This window comes from Notolepis coatsorum, assembly GCF_963971535.1.
Source record: "Notolepis coatsorum genome assembly, chromosome: 2".
NCBI lineage: Eukaryota > Metazoa > Chordata > Actinopteri > Aulopiformes > Paralepididae > Notolepis > Notolepis coatsorum.
In genome coordinates this window covers 198,066,168-198,083,159 of record NC_140166.1, presented here as the reverse complement: position 1 = coordinate 198,083,159, position 16,992 = coordinate 198,066,168, and the positions used below count along the sequence as shown (strand labels likewise).

Sequence of the window (16,992 nt, the reverse complement as noted above, 5' to 3'; positions counted from 1 at the left end):
TTTTTTATAAGTATGCAGTATCATAACTACATCTTTGATGTTTATAGCAAACCAACCCGTTTGAAAATCGGTAAAGAATTGAGCAATCTATGGTTATTTAAATAGTACATGCACCATAGACATTAATGTTATCAGTATCTGAGCTGCCTGGGGCAAGATGGCCGCCCTACGACGACGTCGCTCTCCATTGGCAGCGCGGGTAAGCTATCTAGTGTTCTATATATACAGGGGTGCAGTCGTAATATGGGCGGAGGCCAAACGGTATCCTATTATTATGCAAAGTCTATGCACTTATCACCTAGACTTTGCATAATAATAGGATGCGCGCACTTCGAAGCCCAAACACCGTTTGACCACGGTTGCCCAGCACTGCACCACTGTATATATATCTATGTGCAGCAGCCCTCCACTCATAGATATATATAGAACACTAGATAGCTTACCCGCGCTGCCGACTGCCGGCCAATGGAGAGCGACGTCGTCGTAGGGCGGCCATCTTGCTCCAGGCAGCTCAGCTACTGATAACATTAATGTATACTTTTTTACTTAAAGGCCGTTTTTTTTTTTTTTTTTTTTTTTTTAATCATAGCCACTTTAATAATGCTTGTAATAAACCAAACCGTTTGTAAATCCGTCAATATTTCAGCGAGTTATGAGTATTTTTGTCTGTGCAGCTCACTCACCCTCACTCAAGGCTGACTGGAGCAAGATGGCGGCGGTTCAGCGACGCTGGTGACTCCGCCTTAAGCTATCTAGTGTTCTATATATATCTATGCCTCCACTACTCAAGTCACTTCGATGAGCTGAATTGTAGTGAGATGATGCCCCCTACTGCCGGATAAGAGAACGAATGAGTAAATGCACATTGCCATGTCCTTGTACTGTACATGCCCACCTATCTGATTGATTGATTGATTGAAAAGTTTATTAACAGATTGCAGAATGGGTACAGTACAGTACAGCTCAATACATACAATTGTTAAGGGGATGCAGACCAGAGAAAGACTTTCGTCTTGTTTACATCAGGGTCCCCCATTTTCAATTCATCATAACATATATGACATACATGACATACAGATAGACAGTACTGCTACATCTATACATTTATGACATATCAGATTTGCAAATACAGTACTGTTTGTGATACAAAAGTGTCCAGAAAAGGAGTGTATATACATTTGGCGTAGAAACTGTACATTGGAGGAGGTTGGTTGGGTGGGTTGGGTGAGGGCTGTACATTGGAGGTGGGGGGGGGGGGGTTGGGTAGGGGACACACACACATTTTACACTGTACATTGGAATATTGACAAAGCCTTACTTGGTCATTTACTGTACAACTAGGTTAGGACATTTGTAGGGGCCAGTTTCGAATTGCAGTCTCACGTAGGTGTTTTTTGAGAGTGTTTTTGAAAGTGGGTAGTGATTCACATTTATCTCACGGAGATAAAACTGGGAACGAGGTTAATGCCCACCTGACCTGTGTGCGTATTTGACTACTAACCTTTTCTCATTCTATTTCAGTTCATGTCATCATTACCTTACATCACAACAGCTCCATACAACAGTAAATTACCAATACCGTCAATGTCATGACAGATCTGATTATTTCCCCATACATAATTTCTAGTAAAAAAAGAAATACAATTCTACCAGTTCCACCCAGTTACAGTGGGTGACAATATTGTCACAAGGAAAGATGAAATTACCTACCTGGGTTCCATCCTAGAGGCTAATCTTTCCTGTGACAAAATGGCATCCAATGTAATAAAAAAAAGTCAACCAACGAACTCGATTCTTGTACCGGATCTCCTCTCTGGTAAACAAGAATACCCTGAAGACTCTGGCAGGAGCACTCATTCAAGGGTACTACGACTATGCTTGCACCTCATGGTACCAAAGCACCTCAAAGGCACTAAAAACCAAATTACAAACATCTCAAAACAAACTAGTCAGACTACTGCTTGACCTGACTCCTAGAACCCACCTCACCCCTGCACACTTTGACAACCTAGGATGGCTTAGAGTAGACGACAGAGTACAGCAACTTGCAATGGGCCTGGTCTACAAGATACACTACACGACCAAGGTACCCATGTACATGTCAAAATACTTCCCAAAGGTCAGTGAATACCACGATCACAACACCAGAGGGAGCTCCACAAATCATGTTAAACCCAGATTCGGCTCAAACAAGGGACTAAACATGTTTCGCAATTATGCCACATCAATGTGGAACGCCCTACCCAAAGCTGTAAAGGAATGTGAATCACTACCCACCTTCAAAAACACTCTCAAAGAACACCTACGGGAGACTGCAATTTGAAACTGGCACCTACAAATGTCCTAACCCAGTTGTACAATAAAGACCAAGCATGGCTTTGTCAGTATTCCAATGTACAGTGCCCCCCCCCCCCTACCCCCCCCCCCCCCCCCACCTCCAATGTACAGCCCCACCCAACCCCGCCCCACCTACCCAACCTCCTCCAATGTACAGTTTCTATGTCAAATGTATGTCAGTATTCCAATGTACAGTGTGTGTCCCCCCCTACCCAACCCCCCCCCCCCCCCCCCCCCCCACCTCCAATGTACAGCCCCACCCCACCTACCCAACCTCCTCCAATGCACAGTTTCTATGTCAAATGTATATACACTCTTTTTTTGGATTTTTTTAGTATCACAAACAGTACTGTATTTGCAAATCTGGTATGTCATAAATTTATAGATGTAGCAGTAGCCTACTGTCTATCTGTATGTGTATGTCGTGTGTGTCATATCATATGAATGTGAATCCCTGCCCACATTCAAAACCGCTCTTAAAGAGCACCTACGGGAGGCTGCAATTCGAAACTGGCCACCGTAAATGCCCAAGCCAAAACCCCCACCACCTCCTAATAAACAGTCTCCTCCCCACCGCATGTATATATTCCCTCCCCGCCGTATGTATATTTCTCTCCCACCCACCCACCCCCTCCTAATGTACAGTCCCCTCCCCATCATATGTATATACTCTGTCAGGATCTAGGGGTAACAGTACTGTATATTGGAATACCGTTTATGTCACAAATGTATCAGTACTAAATACATATATGTCCCTATGCCATAAATGTCATGTATGTTGTGTAATGTCATAAATGTCTATATGAATTGAAAATGGGGGACCCTGATGGAAACAAGACAAACGTCTTTCTCAGGTCTGCATCCCCTTAACAATTGTATGTATTGAGCTGTACTGTACTGTACCCATTCTGCAATCTGTTAATAAACTTTTCAATCAATCAATCAAACCACAAACACGAACATAAAGAGTATTTGATCAATGCAAAAGTAAAATATTGCTTTATGTCAGAAGTGAACTAGTTGCAAGCTCGTAGAAAATGATGCTTGGCAAATGGCAATGGCCACAGCGTATTTTACATTGTAGGAAAGAGAACGCCGCCCACCCCACGCATGTTGCACACGTACATTGGGTACGTATGTTTTTTAACCCGCAGTTCGCTTTTTGAAACGATCCATTACATTAAAGACCCCGCCCATCCGGGATATCAACATCGTCAAAACGTGTAAATCCAATGAACCGCGACTGAATGACTTGTCATTTGACCAATCAGCGAGCCAATAAACCGACAAGCGGTGACGCCTTTAATTGGACTACACGGAACTGACGGGCGGGATATCCGCAATAGCTAATAATATGGCGAAGACTTACGATTACTTGTTCAAACTACTTTTAATCGGCGATTCGGGCGTCGGAAAGACATGCGTGCTCTTCAGATTCTCAGAAGATGCCTTCAATTCAACGTTTATTTCCACCATAGGTTGGTAAATTGTTCATTTTGTTCGCTGTCTAGGTCGTGAAGTAGTGTACCGGAGAAGCAGCCCATCCCGTCATGCTACCTAGCTTGTGGCTAGCAGCGATCATTATGGAGCCAGGAAGCAGCCGAACCGGCTTGTCAGTTAATGTCACCACAGAGCTTTGTTTCACAATAACATGTTGAGTTTATGCCATTAAGCAGAGTAGGGGCCCTTTCAGAATCGTCAGTAAGATGTTGTCAAGTTATAATTATGCCTGTAAAGTTGCGAGCTATTTTCTAGCTGGTGGTGGGTAACGTTACAGAGAGGTGATTGAACTCTCTTCACCCAATTAACCTGTTGCTTCTTATATTATATTTGCAGTATGTTTTGGAGCTGGACTGCATCAGCTGCATTAAATGTGTTTTTTTTTCTTCTTCCAGGTATTGACTTCAAGATCAGAACAATAGAATTAGACGGGAAGAAGATCAAGCTACAAATATGGTAGGAGGATAAGTGATGACGTTGTGTATCAGGAACTGTCACTTTGAAGCTTTTGGTTGATTAGTCACTTGCACTTGCAAGGAAGAGCGAGGGGTGGCATTAAGTATGATCATGTGATGGAAGCCCATAAATGGGTATATTTAACACAGAAATTCAGGGCTTTTAATTACTGGTCATCTTTCACTCTTCCTTGCTGCATGTCCACCGTGTTTTACCCACTTACGGTAGTATGAAAAAGATGGACCAGATTGTCTTTGCTACATGTGTCACTTCTGGCTTTCTGTGACAAAGATGCATTTATCAGATGTATGAAAGAATGCTCTTACCAACATGTGGCTGTAAAGGGGCAGCAGTAGGCCATTGGTGTTGACTCAGTCACTCCTAAGCTAAATACCCCCACTTCACCCACCTGCATTTTTGTGTGGTCTTCCAACATGGCTGCCTGTAACTACTTTCAAACGCAAATTCCAATTTTTTTGGTAAAACATACATTTCAGATTTATATATTTCTCATATCACATAGCAATGGTTGTTCGTGGTGCTGATGAGTGGAGGGTTCGAGGCTGGTCAGAGGACAGAGCGCAAAGTACCTGCCGATACCACTGACTGTACATACTGCCATACAGGTCAAGATCATTTCTGTGTCCAGAGGACATATTTCAAACAGATTTGATGTGTATACCATTGGCATGTGCCAATATATTGAAAAAGTTCTGTGAATATCTTTTCTATTCCAAACAGAATGTGCTACGAAAATTAGTGTGGTTCACTTTTAACGTTTTTCTTTACTGGTTTAGTTCAACAAAATAAAAATGGAAAAAACCTTTTACCTGTGTTAACAAGGAACACATGATAATTGAGAAACTAAAACATATAATAGCACGGAACACATTTAGGAATATGATGTGTGAAAATGATAGAAAAGGCCTTTAGTTTCTATAAATCCGTACTTTGATTCTCAATGTGCACTTATAGGTAGAGTATAGGAGTCGTTTTTAGGGCTCATGCCTCATGCTACTAAAATAGTAGTTACCAGGGGCGGAGCTATAGGCGCGGCAGGGGAGGCAGCTGCCTTAGGGCCCGCCCACCATCTGGCGGGAGGGGGGGCCCGGGCCCCGGTCCCCCCTCCGGCCCCGGGCCCAGGCCCGGGACTGAATGGAGTTGCCGTTCGCGTGTGGGACTGGATCGAACACAACTGGTGGTAACGGCAACTGGGACTGGTGCGTTTGTTTTGATTCTAGGCTCCTCCCGTTTTGCCAGTACTGTGGTACGAGTACGACTGATAGCGTGTGGTTTAGGAACAGGGCGTTTTGCACAAATCCAGCGCTCCCTTTCCTTGGCTGTGACGTAGCCACGTAAATCTCACAAGCAGCGCGGAGGTGCCACGTTCACGTTACGTGGGAAGAATCGGAAGAAACAGCTTCCGACTGGGAAAAACCATTCACGTCAGCCTCCTAGTTGTAATTCCTACTAGGACATATGGGATTTTTTATAGACCCCGATATCTCCCACTTCGCGTCACGAATTGCGGAAGTATGGATGTGGGCGTTTTGATCGAGTCAATGCATGAAGGCTTCCTAGTTGTAGCAACGAGATGTCCTCTGGTTCTTCCGCTTCTTCCCAGTAACGTGAACGCGGCATGGTGCGCATGCGCTGTGACACCAACGGCGGAGATGGACGTTCGGTCTGTAAATACCACTCGTCGAGTAACAATGTTTTAAACTGTTTATTGGCAACTGCGAGCTTCCAGACCCCATCGTGGAGCTGTGTTGGACCCATATTGTACGCTGGGTATCTTTGAAATTCAGATCTGATGTATTCTTGACACACCGCGAGCCCCTTGGCGACGCTTGGTCGTTTCTCTACTGGGTGATCGGGGCGGGTGGGCAAGTGACTCCGGTCACAAAAGCCACAGTCTTGCAAACCGAAAGTCACGAAAGGGGCTAACCGAGGACCAGCACAAAGTGTGGATATATTATGATTTAACAAGTCTTATCTGTCCAGGACGATGACAACATTATTGCAGGTAAGCTAACTAGTACTACTATTACTAACGTTATCACGCTAGCTTGGATGCTAACTAACGTAATGTGAATGAATGAATGAATGAATGAAAACTTTATTTAACAGATTGCAGAATGGGTACAATACAGTACGGCTCGTTAAGGGGATGCAGACCAGAGAAAGACGTTTGTCTTGTTTACATCAGGGTCCCCCATTTTCAATTCATAGTGATCATAGAAAACATATACGTTACCACCTAGCCACAATCTATGGTATTTCTAGGTTACCACATGGGTGGCGCACGTGAACACTTTGTGAATTATGTGAGGGTGTATCATGATGATGGTAATTTGGCACTTAACGAACGTTACCTATCTCTTTGCCGTTTTGCATAGTGCACTGCATAGTACCAGAGATGACAAAAGTTATGTGGTAACATAGGTCGCATCACTGCCAGTAGTCGGCATATTACCCAATTCTGACTCTGGTATTAGTCAACTAACGTACTGTTAGCCAGCTACTGTAATAACGAAACTGAAATATCTAATGATGATAGTCAATCATAAAGACAGAAAACACTCTCATCACAGACAAGCTGGATCTGGCCAAATACCTAAACATGTCATGGTGAATGAATGAAAACTTTATTTAACAGATTGCAGAATGGGTACAATACAGTACAGCTCAATACATACAATTGTTAAGGGGATGCAGACCAGAGAAACACTTTCGTCTTGTTTACATCAGGGTCCCCCATTTTCAATTCATTATAACATAATGACATACAGATAGACAGTAGTGCTACATCTATACATGACATACCAGATTTGCAAATACAGTACTGTTTGTGATACGAAAAGAGTCCAGAAAAGAGAGTATATACATTTGACGTATTATTATTGTATTGTGATATGTTTTGTTTCATGTTGGAATTTTTTTTTTTTTTTTTTTTTTTTTTTTTTTTAATAATACAATAAATATCGGGGGGGGGGGGGGGGGGGCCCGAGCTGTCAATCTTGCCTCAGGGCCCGTGGGGCATTCCAACCGCCACTGGTAGTTACTGAAGGTGTTTGTTTGTTCTGTTCCAGGGACACAGCAGGCCAGGAGAGGTTCAGAACCATCACAACTGCCTACTACAGAGGAGCCATGGTGAGTTAACCTGTACTGGCAATTTCTATATCTTTGGGAACCTAATCCATTCTCTGATATAAATACCAGCTTAATCTATATAATTCCGGTAGGGCTGGGCGATATGACCAAAATATCGTATCATAATATTTCTAGTTTTGACAATATGTATGACAGTGGTATCATGTGACAGTATAGTTATATACCGGTATGCAAATTGTAATACAATTGTCATGGTCCTATTTAATAGAAAATTTTCTTTTACTTTTTAAATATTGTTGCAAAGACTCCTTTTTGATTACATTACAAATATAAATGTTGTCAATATATATAAAATCATGGATGACTGTATAGTAAAATACCCATACCTTTGCATGGATCCATAACAGTGTACCTCCCAGCCCTACCTTCAGGTGTAGAACCATAAGCCTGTTTTAAACCCGGATTCACTTGGAGACAGAGAACGTGATGAAAGTACTCGACCTCCCCTGTCTTACCGATGAACAAAATACACATTACGACACTCCCAACTTAACGTCTTTAGAACAACATACACATTACAACACTCCCAACTTAACGTCTTTAGATAATTAGGTTTGATGATATGAAAACAAGACATCACCTGAAAACTTAAAATAGACTTGTATGCTTCTTTGTTTGAAGGATTCACTTACATTCATACCATAATCGCACCTTTTTTATTGTCGTCATTATGACTTTGTGCATTCCTAGGTGATTGCTGGAGGTGTGCCCAAGCAGTGACTCTTTCAGTTCTAATTGATCTGAATGTCTTTGCTGGCATAAAGTAATTGAAGGACCTCAAGAACCCCAGCAGGTTCTTGTTGCCTTTGATCATCAAGACATTGTTTAAAAATGTTCTCAAGATGTATGAGATTGCTGTCCCATAGTAGTTAAGGCTCTGACAATTGTGATCAGAAATGGAAAATGTACGTGGACATGCATACTTCAATGCAATATCTAAACTGTTGTTTACCATCTCATCTGTATCTTCTCCAGGGAATAATGTTAGTATATGACATCACCAACGAGAAGTCATTCGACAACATCAAGAACTGGATAAGGAATATAGAAGAGGTAAATAAAATAAGTGTCTGCATCTGGGCACATTAATATTTTTGTGTTTGTGTGCAATGCTATTATGTTTGTGTTTCTTGTGTGTGTGTGCGCATTACAGTCTAGGTAAAGTGAAAATAAATACAATAACATTTAAAAGCAAGACGAAAGTCTTTCTCTGGTCTGCATCCCCTTAACAATTGTGTGTATTGAGCCGTACTGTATTGCCGGGTCTAAATTAATTGTTTTTGCGGTTACCACGGATGCAGTTTTGTTTTTGCAATCATAAGTCAGTGATTAGCATACCTCCATTATCTCTCTCTCTCCAGCTGATTTGAACAGTGGCTACACTTACGTAGCTCCCCCTCTCCATCCACACTCTCTCTCTCAACATGATACAAATCCATCTGATGTTACCTGACACCCCCACAACATGGGCTACACACAGCGATCATCCATGATTTAACACTGCTCCTCCTTAGCATCACAACAAGCTTGCTAGTATATAATGTTACAAAAATACAGCGTGCCTGCATGACAACTGTTATTTACTATTAGTAGCGACACCATTAGTAGCAACACTGCGTGCAACCTCATCGCTTCATTCTTCCAAACTGCTCTCTCTCACTCCCTCTCTCTCTCAGTGCGTGATGTTGGTCATAGTGAGATTGCCCCATCTCAGAGCGAGATCAAATTATTCATAGTTGATATGTTATTCGGTAGCCTTCTCATTTATACAGGTAATATTCATTCTTACTAGATTAAATAAATAATTTGGCGGCTGGGTGGCGTAGCGGAGATTGCGCTCGTCACCAATGCAAGAGACTCCGGTCTCGACTCTCCGAGTCAGCGTTGCCTGCGGCTTGGGCCAGTTGTCATACTATCTCAATTGGCAGAGGTAGCGGGTGGAAAGTCGATGGGTGGGGATTGGACGTTGTGGACAGCGACTCCTACAGGTCGGTTGGGTGACGCCTGTACAGCAGAGACGGGAAGTATCGGGGGCAGCGTGAGCCTCCCACACGTTACTCCTCGCCACTGAGAGTCTGCGCTGTCTGGTGAAAAGATGCGTCAGGCTGCCTCCTCGTGTATCGGAGGGGACACGTGATGCAAGGCTTCTATCCTCACTACAGCCGACCAGTGGGAGGCATAGTCTAGCAACGTTCAAGACAAAAATAAGGAGAAAAAGTGGATAAAAAAAAATATATATATATATAATTTGATAGTATTTCCCATCTTTGCTGAGCAAGAGTTTTATACTAAATTAAAGGCCGGTCCCTTATCAAAGCCTGTCTCAAATATATAGACTACCCAAATCTGTTTTTATTTAACTATACCTCCTGGTGTATGGCATGAAATGGTTATCATTAGCTTTGCTATGCTACAATTTTGAGCTATCAACTCTGGGAGAACTACAAATAAAAGGTTGCTGCTTTTTGCCTTTGTAGGGCAGTAGCCTGTTGTGTTAGGCATGCAATTGGGGTTCCAGCTTTTGCCTGTGTAAGGGCTTGCGTCCACCTGCCTCATATTTATGACCGCACACGTCTTTTTTCAATGTATTCCAATGGGGAGTGGCCGTATGCGGCCGCCTATAGGAAGTGCGCTGCAGTCGGCTTCTTTTTTCAGCGCCTTTCAGCTTTATTGTGCGGCCGCACCAGCGTTTAAAGTTTAAACTTGCTCAACTTTTTTTCTCACCGCATGTGCCCGCCCCAGTACTACCGGGCGCACTGCCAGCATTTTTCAGGTGAAAATGTGAGATTGGTGGACCCGGGCCCTAAGACATTATGTGTGGGTATATTTGTGTGGGTGTATATATGGTCACAAGTTGGTATGTGTATGCATTTGTGTATGTAAATATATGTATCTTTCTTTGCATACATTTATATATATATATATATATATATATATATATATATATATATATATATAAAAATAAATTAACTGATCCTGTCTGGTCACCATACCTCCTTCCTCTACCCAGCATGCATCAGCGGATGTGGAGAAGATGGTCCTCGGGAACAAATGTGACGTCAACGACAAACGGCAGGTGTCAAAAGACAGAGGAGAGAAGGTGGGACCATGGAATTGGGATTAATGGAAGTGCAGGGACCAGATATATGTTTAGTTTAAGCCCGATACCGGGCCAAGATTTATTTCACGTCATAAATGGATCAATACAGTCCGTATTAATTAATGTTGCCAAGAGTAAAGACCCTAACCCTATCAAAACAGCAGTCAAAGTGTATATTTTCAGCACTGTTTGTTTACCAATGATTTTAAGTGTTTATTAGCTAAATATGAGTTCATAAAAATCTCAGCACATTGCATCGGAAATCGGATGATTTAGACGTGAGGAAATTAAGCCGTCATGAAATCCTAAGAAAGAAGACCCAGGGCTTTCAATGGACGTCAAAATGACATAAAACTACACTACCCACCTCACACCAGCCGCAATCTGGTGAAAAATGGCAGAGCTATGGACATTATATAAAAGTAACTGTACTTACAGTAGATTTTATTCACAATCTTTGCTGCCCTGTAACGGGCGCCTGGTGGTACTAAATCAGATTTAACTCTGCCATTGGAAAGACCTGATATTCTATATTCGTATTTCAAATTGCATATGTCCAGATGGCAAAATTCAGTACTGTATCTACAAACCCCCTGTAAATCATCTGCCCTTTTAATTTGCTTGATTTTAATTTTTATTTTTTGTACACTTGATTTCAAGAAGGTGCTGAATGAGCTCTGTGGCTATTGTTTGTCTGGTCAATATTAGCATGGTGTTATTCACCGTCAAAGATGGAAGAATAAAATAATAATAATTTATACTCAAGCATAGTAACAGACACAATATTTCTGACACTGGGAATACATTCCCTGAGGTCCATAGATGTCCCTAGATGCCAGAACATGCAAATGGACCTTGTAGAAGTGGAGCAATCTTCCATTTACTTGGGTATGTACTTTTAAGGTGAATTTTCTGAAAAAATGGCTAGGGCTTAAGAGGTTAAGCATGACTGAAAGCTAGCCTCTTTACTTTTCTGAGCTTTGACAGCCTCTCTCTCAATCTTATCTCCTGCTCTCAGCTGGCATTGGAGTATGGTATCAAGTTCATGGAGACCAGTGCAAAGGCCAACATCAATGTGGAGAATGTGAGTTCACACCCCTTACTGTAGTCACTGTACTGTAGTTCACACCCTTCACTGTAGTCACTGTACTGTAGTGCACACCCTTCACTGTACTGTAGTTCACACCCTTCACTGTACTGTAGTTCACACCCCTTACTGTAGTCACTGTACTGTAGTTCACACCCTCACTGTACTGTAGTTCACACCCTTCACTGTACTGTAGTTCACACCCCTTACTGTAGTCACTGTACTGTAGTTCACACCCTTCACTGTACTGTAGTTCACACCCTTCACTGTACTGTAGTTCACACCCTTCACTGTACTGTAGTTTACACCCCTTACTATAGTTACTTTACTGTAGTTCACACCCTTCACTGTACTGTAGTTTACACCCCTTACTGTAGTCACTGTACTGTAGTTCACACCCTTCGCTGTAGTCACTGTACTGTAGTTCACACCATTCACTGTACTGTAGTTTACACCCCTTACTGTAGTCACTGTACTGTAGTTCACACCCTTCACTGTAGTCACTGTACTGTAGTTCACACCCTTCACTGTAGTCACTGTACTGTAGTTCACACCCTTCACTGTACTGTAGTTTACACCCCTTACTGTAGTCACTGTACTGTAGTTCACACCCTTCACTGTAGTCACTGTACTGTAGTTCACACCCCTTACTGTAGTCACTGTACTTTAGTCTCTCCTACTGTCTGGTGTCACTTTCCTTTCTGTGATTCACTGTTTCTGAATTACTCCCCCTTTCGTATCCAGGCCTTTTTGACCCTCGCAAGAGACATCAAAGCAAAAATGGACAAGAAACTGGTAAGAATGTTGCTGGAACTATAGATTGTGGATGTGTCACACTTAGAATATGTGAATTGGTGTCTGTGTGTGTGTGTGTGTTGTCTGATATTCTCTTATCTGGCTATTTCAGGAGGGCAACAACCCACAGGGCAGCAGTCAAGGGGTGAAGATCACTGAGCAGCCCAAGAAGAGCAGTTTCTTCCGCTGCACGCTCCTGTAAGGAGCAGACGGACCAGTGTCCACATCCACCATGGCCTTAACCATGTCCCCCACGCCGGGCAGAACTGGACGGAGCACGCTCAGATCTCTTCTCTATTCTTCTCTTCTCTTTTTACATGTTTTTCTTGTGCTTATCTGTCTCTCAGATACACGTTCATGCCTTCTTGCCAACAATGTTGACTACCACTGTCTCTTCTAGCTATACCCACTTATATAACTAAACTTATTACACAAAAACATTGTCTGAATATTGAGTGAGTTCCCCACGATCAACTTCTATGGCCTCTTGTGGATTTTTGAAGAGGACATGTCTTTTTGCAATAGTTCCTTTTGTTAAAAATTTTAGCTTGATTCCATGGATTTTAATGATTTTTAAGAACTGCTTCGAGAGAGAGACCATGTCTTTTCAGAGATGCTGATGGTGTATTATAGAAAATGAATGAACAAAAGTCTTATTTTTGGTATAGCTCTTTGAAACTGAAGGCACTTGATCTACACATTTTATCTTTACTGGTTATTGTAGATCTTAACATTTTCTGTCTGATGCCTCTTTTCCCTCCCTTCGCTGGCATTGCTCAGTCCAGGCTTATTGCTAGGATGCTTGCTTATTACCACCATGAAGGAGGCTACCTTCTCCCAGAGTAGGTTCCCTATCAGCTTGCCTCATAGGCCTCGAACATGTATTCCATCTGTGGCCTGTATGACTGTTGGTGGTGTAGCGCCAGCTGAGCTAATCAGTTGAATTGGTTCGACTCGTTTTGTAATGGACCTCTCTCAAACCCCACCCTCTTTCCTTGGATCTTCCAATCGCAACTGTTGCTTCCCTCAGAAGCAACAGTTGCGATTGGAGGATCAAGGAAAAAGGGCAGGGTTTGAGAGGGGTAATTTCTTACATGAAATGTATGCACTCACTGTCTGCCAGTGGTTCTGGGTAGATGTTTCATAAGATTGTTCTATCTAGTGATTGCGAGGATCATTGATAAGGATTCACCGTATGAAAGATGCATTTTTACTCCTTATTAATGTCCAGGTTTGCATCTCCTTTGTCTTGTCATCCCGAAAACATTTGTTCTTTTCTACTCTTATTTCTGTTGAATCTTATGTGTTGAGACATTCCATTTCTATAGGAAACCACTTTAAGTATATATTGCTATTCGTGTGGTCGTAATTGCTCAGAGGCCCAGATTTTGGTGTCAAATATTCACATGGCTGCATTGAGGTAGAGCTCTTCCTATTCCTTTGGTGGTAGTTGTGCTAACCATTTTAGACGATGCATATAATAATTAAAGCAAGAGGAGATTGATGTGTGAGGTGGATGTGACCATATAAGTATGCACTTCTACTGGTGGGACTACCAGCGCTTGTTATGATTGGCAATACTTGAGCTAAACACCAGGAGGCAATGTAGTTGCGTAGCAGTGGCACAATGCCGTCATGTTAATGACATTCATTGTTTATACAGTATGTCTTCCTGTTCATGGTTCCAACAGGGGAATTTGTATGCAGCTGTTATTTGGGCCTTGGGAATGGGCTGTACTGTAGCAGTATTTATAGAGTTAAAAATCACAAAGCACCAAAATTACAAAGTGCCCTTTTTTTTCTCCGATTATGCACTTTTCTAGTTTCCTTTTCAAGATTATTTAATGAATTCTGAGCACTTGCAGCTTGTGTCCATTCCATGTCTGAAATAACACACAGATGCTTACGGTAGATGTGTACAATCTTAAGATTGTAGAAGATCACATGGCTAGCCTGGGTTTCTTTGAGCTTCTTGGCATTAAGATATTATTTTGTATCATTGTAATTTAGCATGAATGAAGATTATGTTAGTGCCAACATGTTTTTTTTTTTTTTTTTTTTAAGACCTGGCTTGGGATGCAAGTAGCGGTTGTGTGCATCTCTTCATCTTCTTATCCTCTTTTCTCTGAGCCCTCTGTCCCACTGTATGTCTTATTTTGGCCTAGTAGTATGGCCTTGTGAACTATGCATCATGAGATAGTAGGACCTTTGAAAGTTTTGCACATTTGACTTGATGACGAGCCTCTGTTGAGATTAGAAATGTGCAGGATCTGTCTTGTATAGCTTTTTGTTTTTTCCTCCTGTCATTCCCTCTTGTTGTTCTTCTTCTGTTGTCTTAAAGTGGAACTCTGTTGTGCTGTTAAGGTAAAAGTATAGGACATTGATTTAAAGCCAATTCAAATCACCTCCGATAAAAGACGATCATCCAAGTTTCTCCCAACAATTGTCTTGGAAGTTGTGTTGGAAGAGCTGAAGAGAGTCCATTACTGATGCTCTTCTGTGTTACCATGGATACAACAAATAACAATGATGTCCCCTTGATGTCTTTCTCACACTAATGAAGTTTATTCCTGGCTGGATTAAAATATTTTTTCCAGACATGAAGGGGGTTTAAGTTCTGTCTGGAAAACAAGCTCAAAAGATTCAGCATTCTTTTGGTTGGATTTGATTAGTAATCTTTGTTATAAATTCGACTGTTGTATGTCAACATATCTTTAGCATTCCCTGGTTAAACGTAAATTTGGATTTCATAGGTAATTATTGTGGATTTCATGGCAAAGGAATTAACTTTTTTCAACAATTGTAAATAATAAAACTAAAAGATTTACGATTGTACTCTACTTTCATAAATCTTATTGAATTGATCTACACTTTTGTAGATATGTGTACTTTTGATGATTTATTAAAATGAGATTCTTTTAAAAAATGTGGTTTTCAGTAATGTGGTATCAAAATGCTTTATAATTGTTTTATTTTATACCATATATAGCCTACATTACAATGCCTTTATTATTCAAATGGGTGCTTGAAAGATCCAATAAATAACCTATTTCTTTATCGAATCGAAAGTACAGTGTTTTTGTCATATTGTAGTAATGTAAACCTATTTTCATGATGTGTAAAATGCATGCATTTGCTACCAAAGTAGAGAAATGCAATAAACACACCTCATTGGCTATGGTTGTCATTTAATTACAATACTCACCAGTTGATTGCAGTCACCAGCAGTGATGCCACAGATTACTTGTAAAAATTATCTGATTACTGATTACTCCTTTAAAAAGTAATCTAGTTACTTTACTGATTACTTGATTATCAAAGTAACTTAGTTACTCTGAAAGTAACTAGGTTACGAAGTCATCGTCTTTTTTGCTTCTGCGAAGCAACATCACCCGTCTCTCTACCAAATCCATTCTGAGACAACGGACTCAGTGCGTACTCCGCACGCATAACATGAATCTCTCTCACGTAGCCAAAGTACACTATAAAACGAACTGCATAGTTGATTTAACTTCATGCTGAAGCCATTCTAAAATCAGCTATAAACATAAACGTGTGTGCGTGAACGTGCGTCCCATCTCCGGTCTAGCTGACTGTACCCCCCTGGCTCTCTTATCAGCATTCACGTACAATATGAATTGAAAATGGGGGACCCTGATGTAAACAAGACAAACGTCTTTCTCTGGTCTGCAACCCCTTAACAATTGTGTGTATTGAGCCGTACTGTATTGTACCCATTCTGCAATCTGTTAAATAAAGTTTTCATTCATTCATTCATTCATTCATTCAGATAGTAACTAAATAGTAATGCACAGCCACTTGGAAAAGTAACTGTAATCAGATTACTGGCTTGTAAAAAGTAACAAGTTTGTTGAAGTCAGAGGTTCTAATGTAGGATTGTTAGTAATTGTCTAACTGCATATATAACTGTTTCCACTAGAGGGCGCTCTAGGCGGAGCCACTCAAGACACCACCAGGTGGCGAGTATAAATAGAGATGTCTCCTCCTACTCTACCTCTTTCCCCCCAGCCTCTCAGTGAGAGGAGACCTCATGTACTGCTGCTCATACCATGTGAATGAATAAACCACGCCACTTAAAGGCTAAAGATAGAAACCATGCCTCTTGACCACATTATTGTCGCCCTATAGCCGGATTCTGTCAACAAAGTTAGATGACTATTTACTGAAAAAAGTAATCAGATTAGAGTCACTGGTCACCAGTCACCTGTTGTTTGCATATCTGTCACTGTGGCGATAATGTAATGGAATACAATAGGATATGTGAGCTCCTCCCCATCCCAACTCTATTTATAATTCATTGGTGCTGGTCAGGTGTCTGTTTGTTTGCTGTTAAATAATCACAAATCCAATATAGTATACATTCAATTAGAAAAATAATTGTTTTTGCATTAATCTAACGTGAAAAAGCAACACATAAACAACAAAAAAGAATGTCAGAACTCAGAACTTGCTTGCTTGCCAAAGGCAAAGAAAATGTCACTTCCTTTTTGTGATGTCACTTAAAGCAACAGTACTTTATTTA

General features: G+C 41.3%; 1 protein-coding gene across 1 annotated transcript; it reads left to right on the top strand.

Annotated features, from left to right (window-relative positions):
• Nucleotides 1-3,660: 3,660 nt before the first annotated feature.
• LOC311224120 (ras-related protein Rab-8A) lies at nt 3,661-15,625 on the top strand. The gene is made up of 8 exons (XM_084308961.1): nt 3,661-3,815; nt 4,233-4,293; nt 7,386-7,446; nt 8,443-8,520; nt 10,478-10,567; nt 11,586-11,651; nt 12,399-12,449; nt 12,562-15,625. The coding sequence occupies exons 1-8, from the start codon at nt 3,692-3,694 to the stop codon at nt 12,649-12,651; spliced, it is 621 nt and encodes a 206-aa protein (XP_084165087.1). The 5' UTR covers nt 3,661-3,691; the 3' UTR covers nt 12,652-15,625.
• The last annotated feature ends 1,367 nt before the right edge of the window (nt 15,626-16,992 follow it).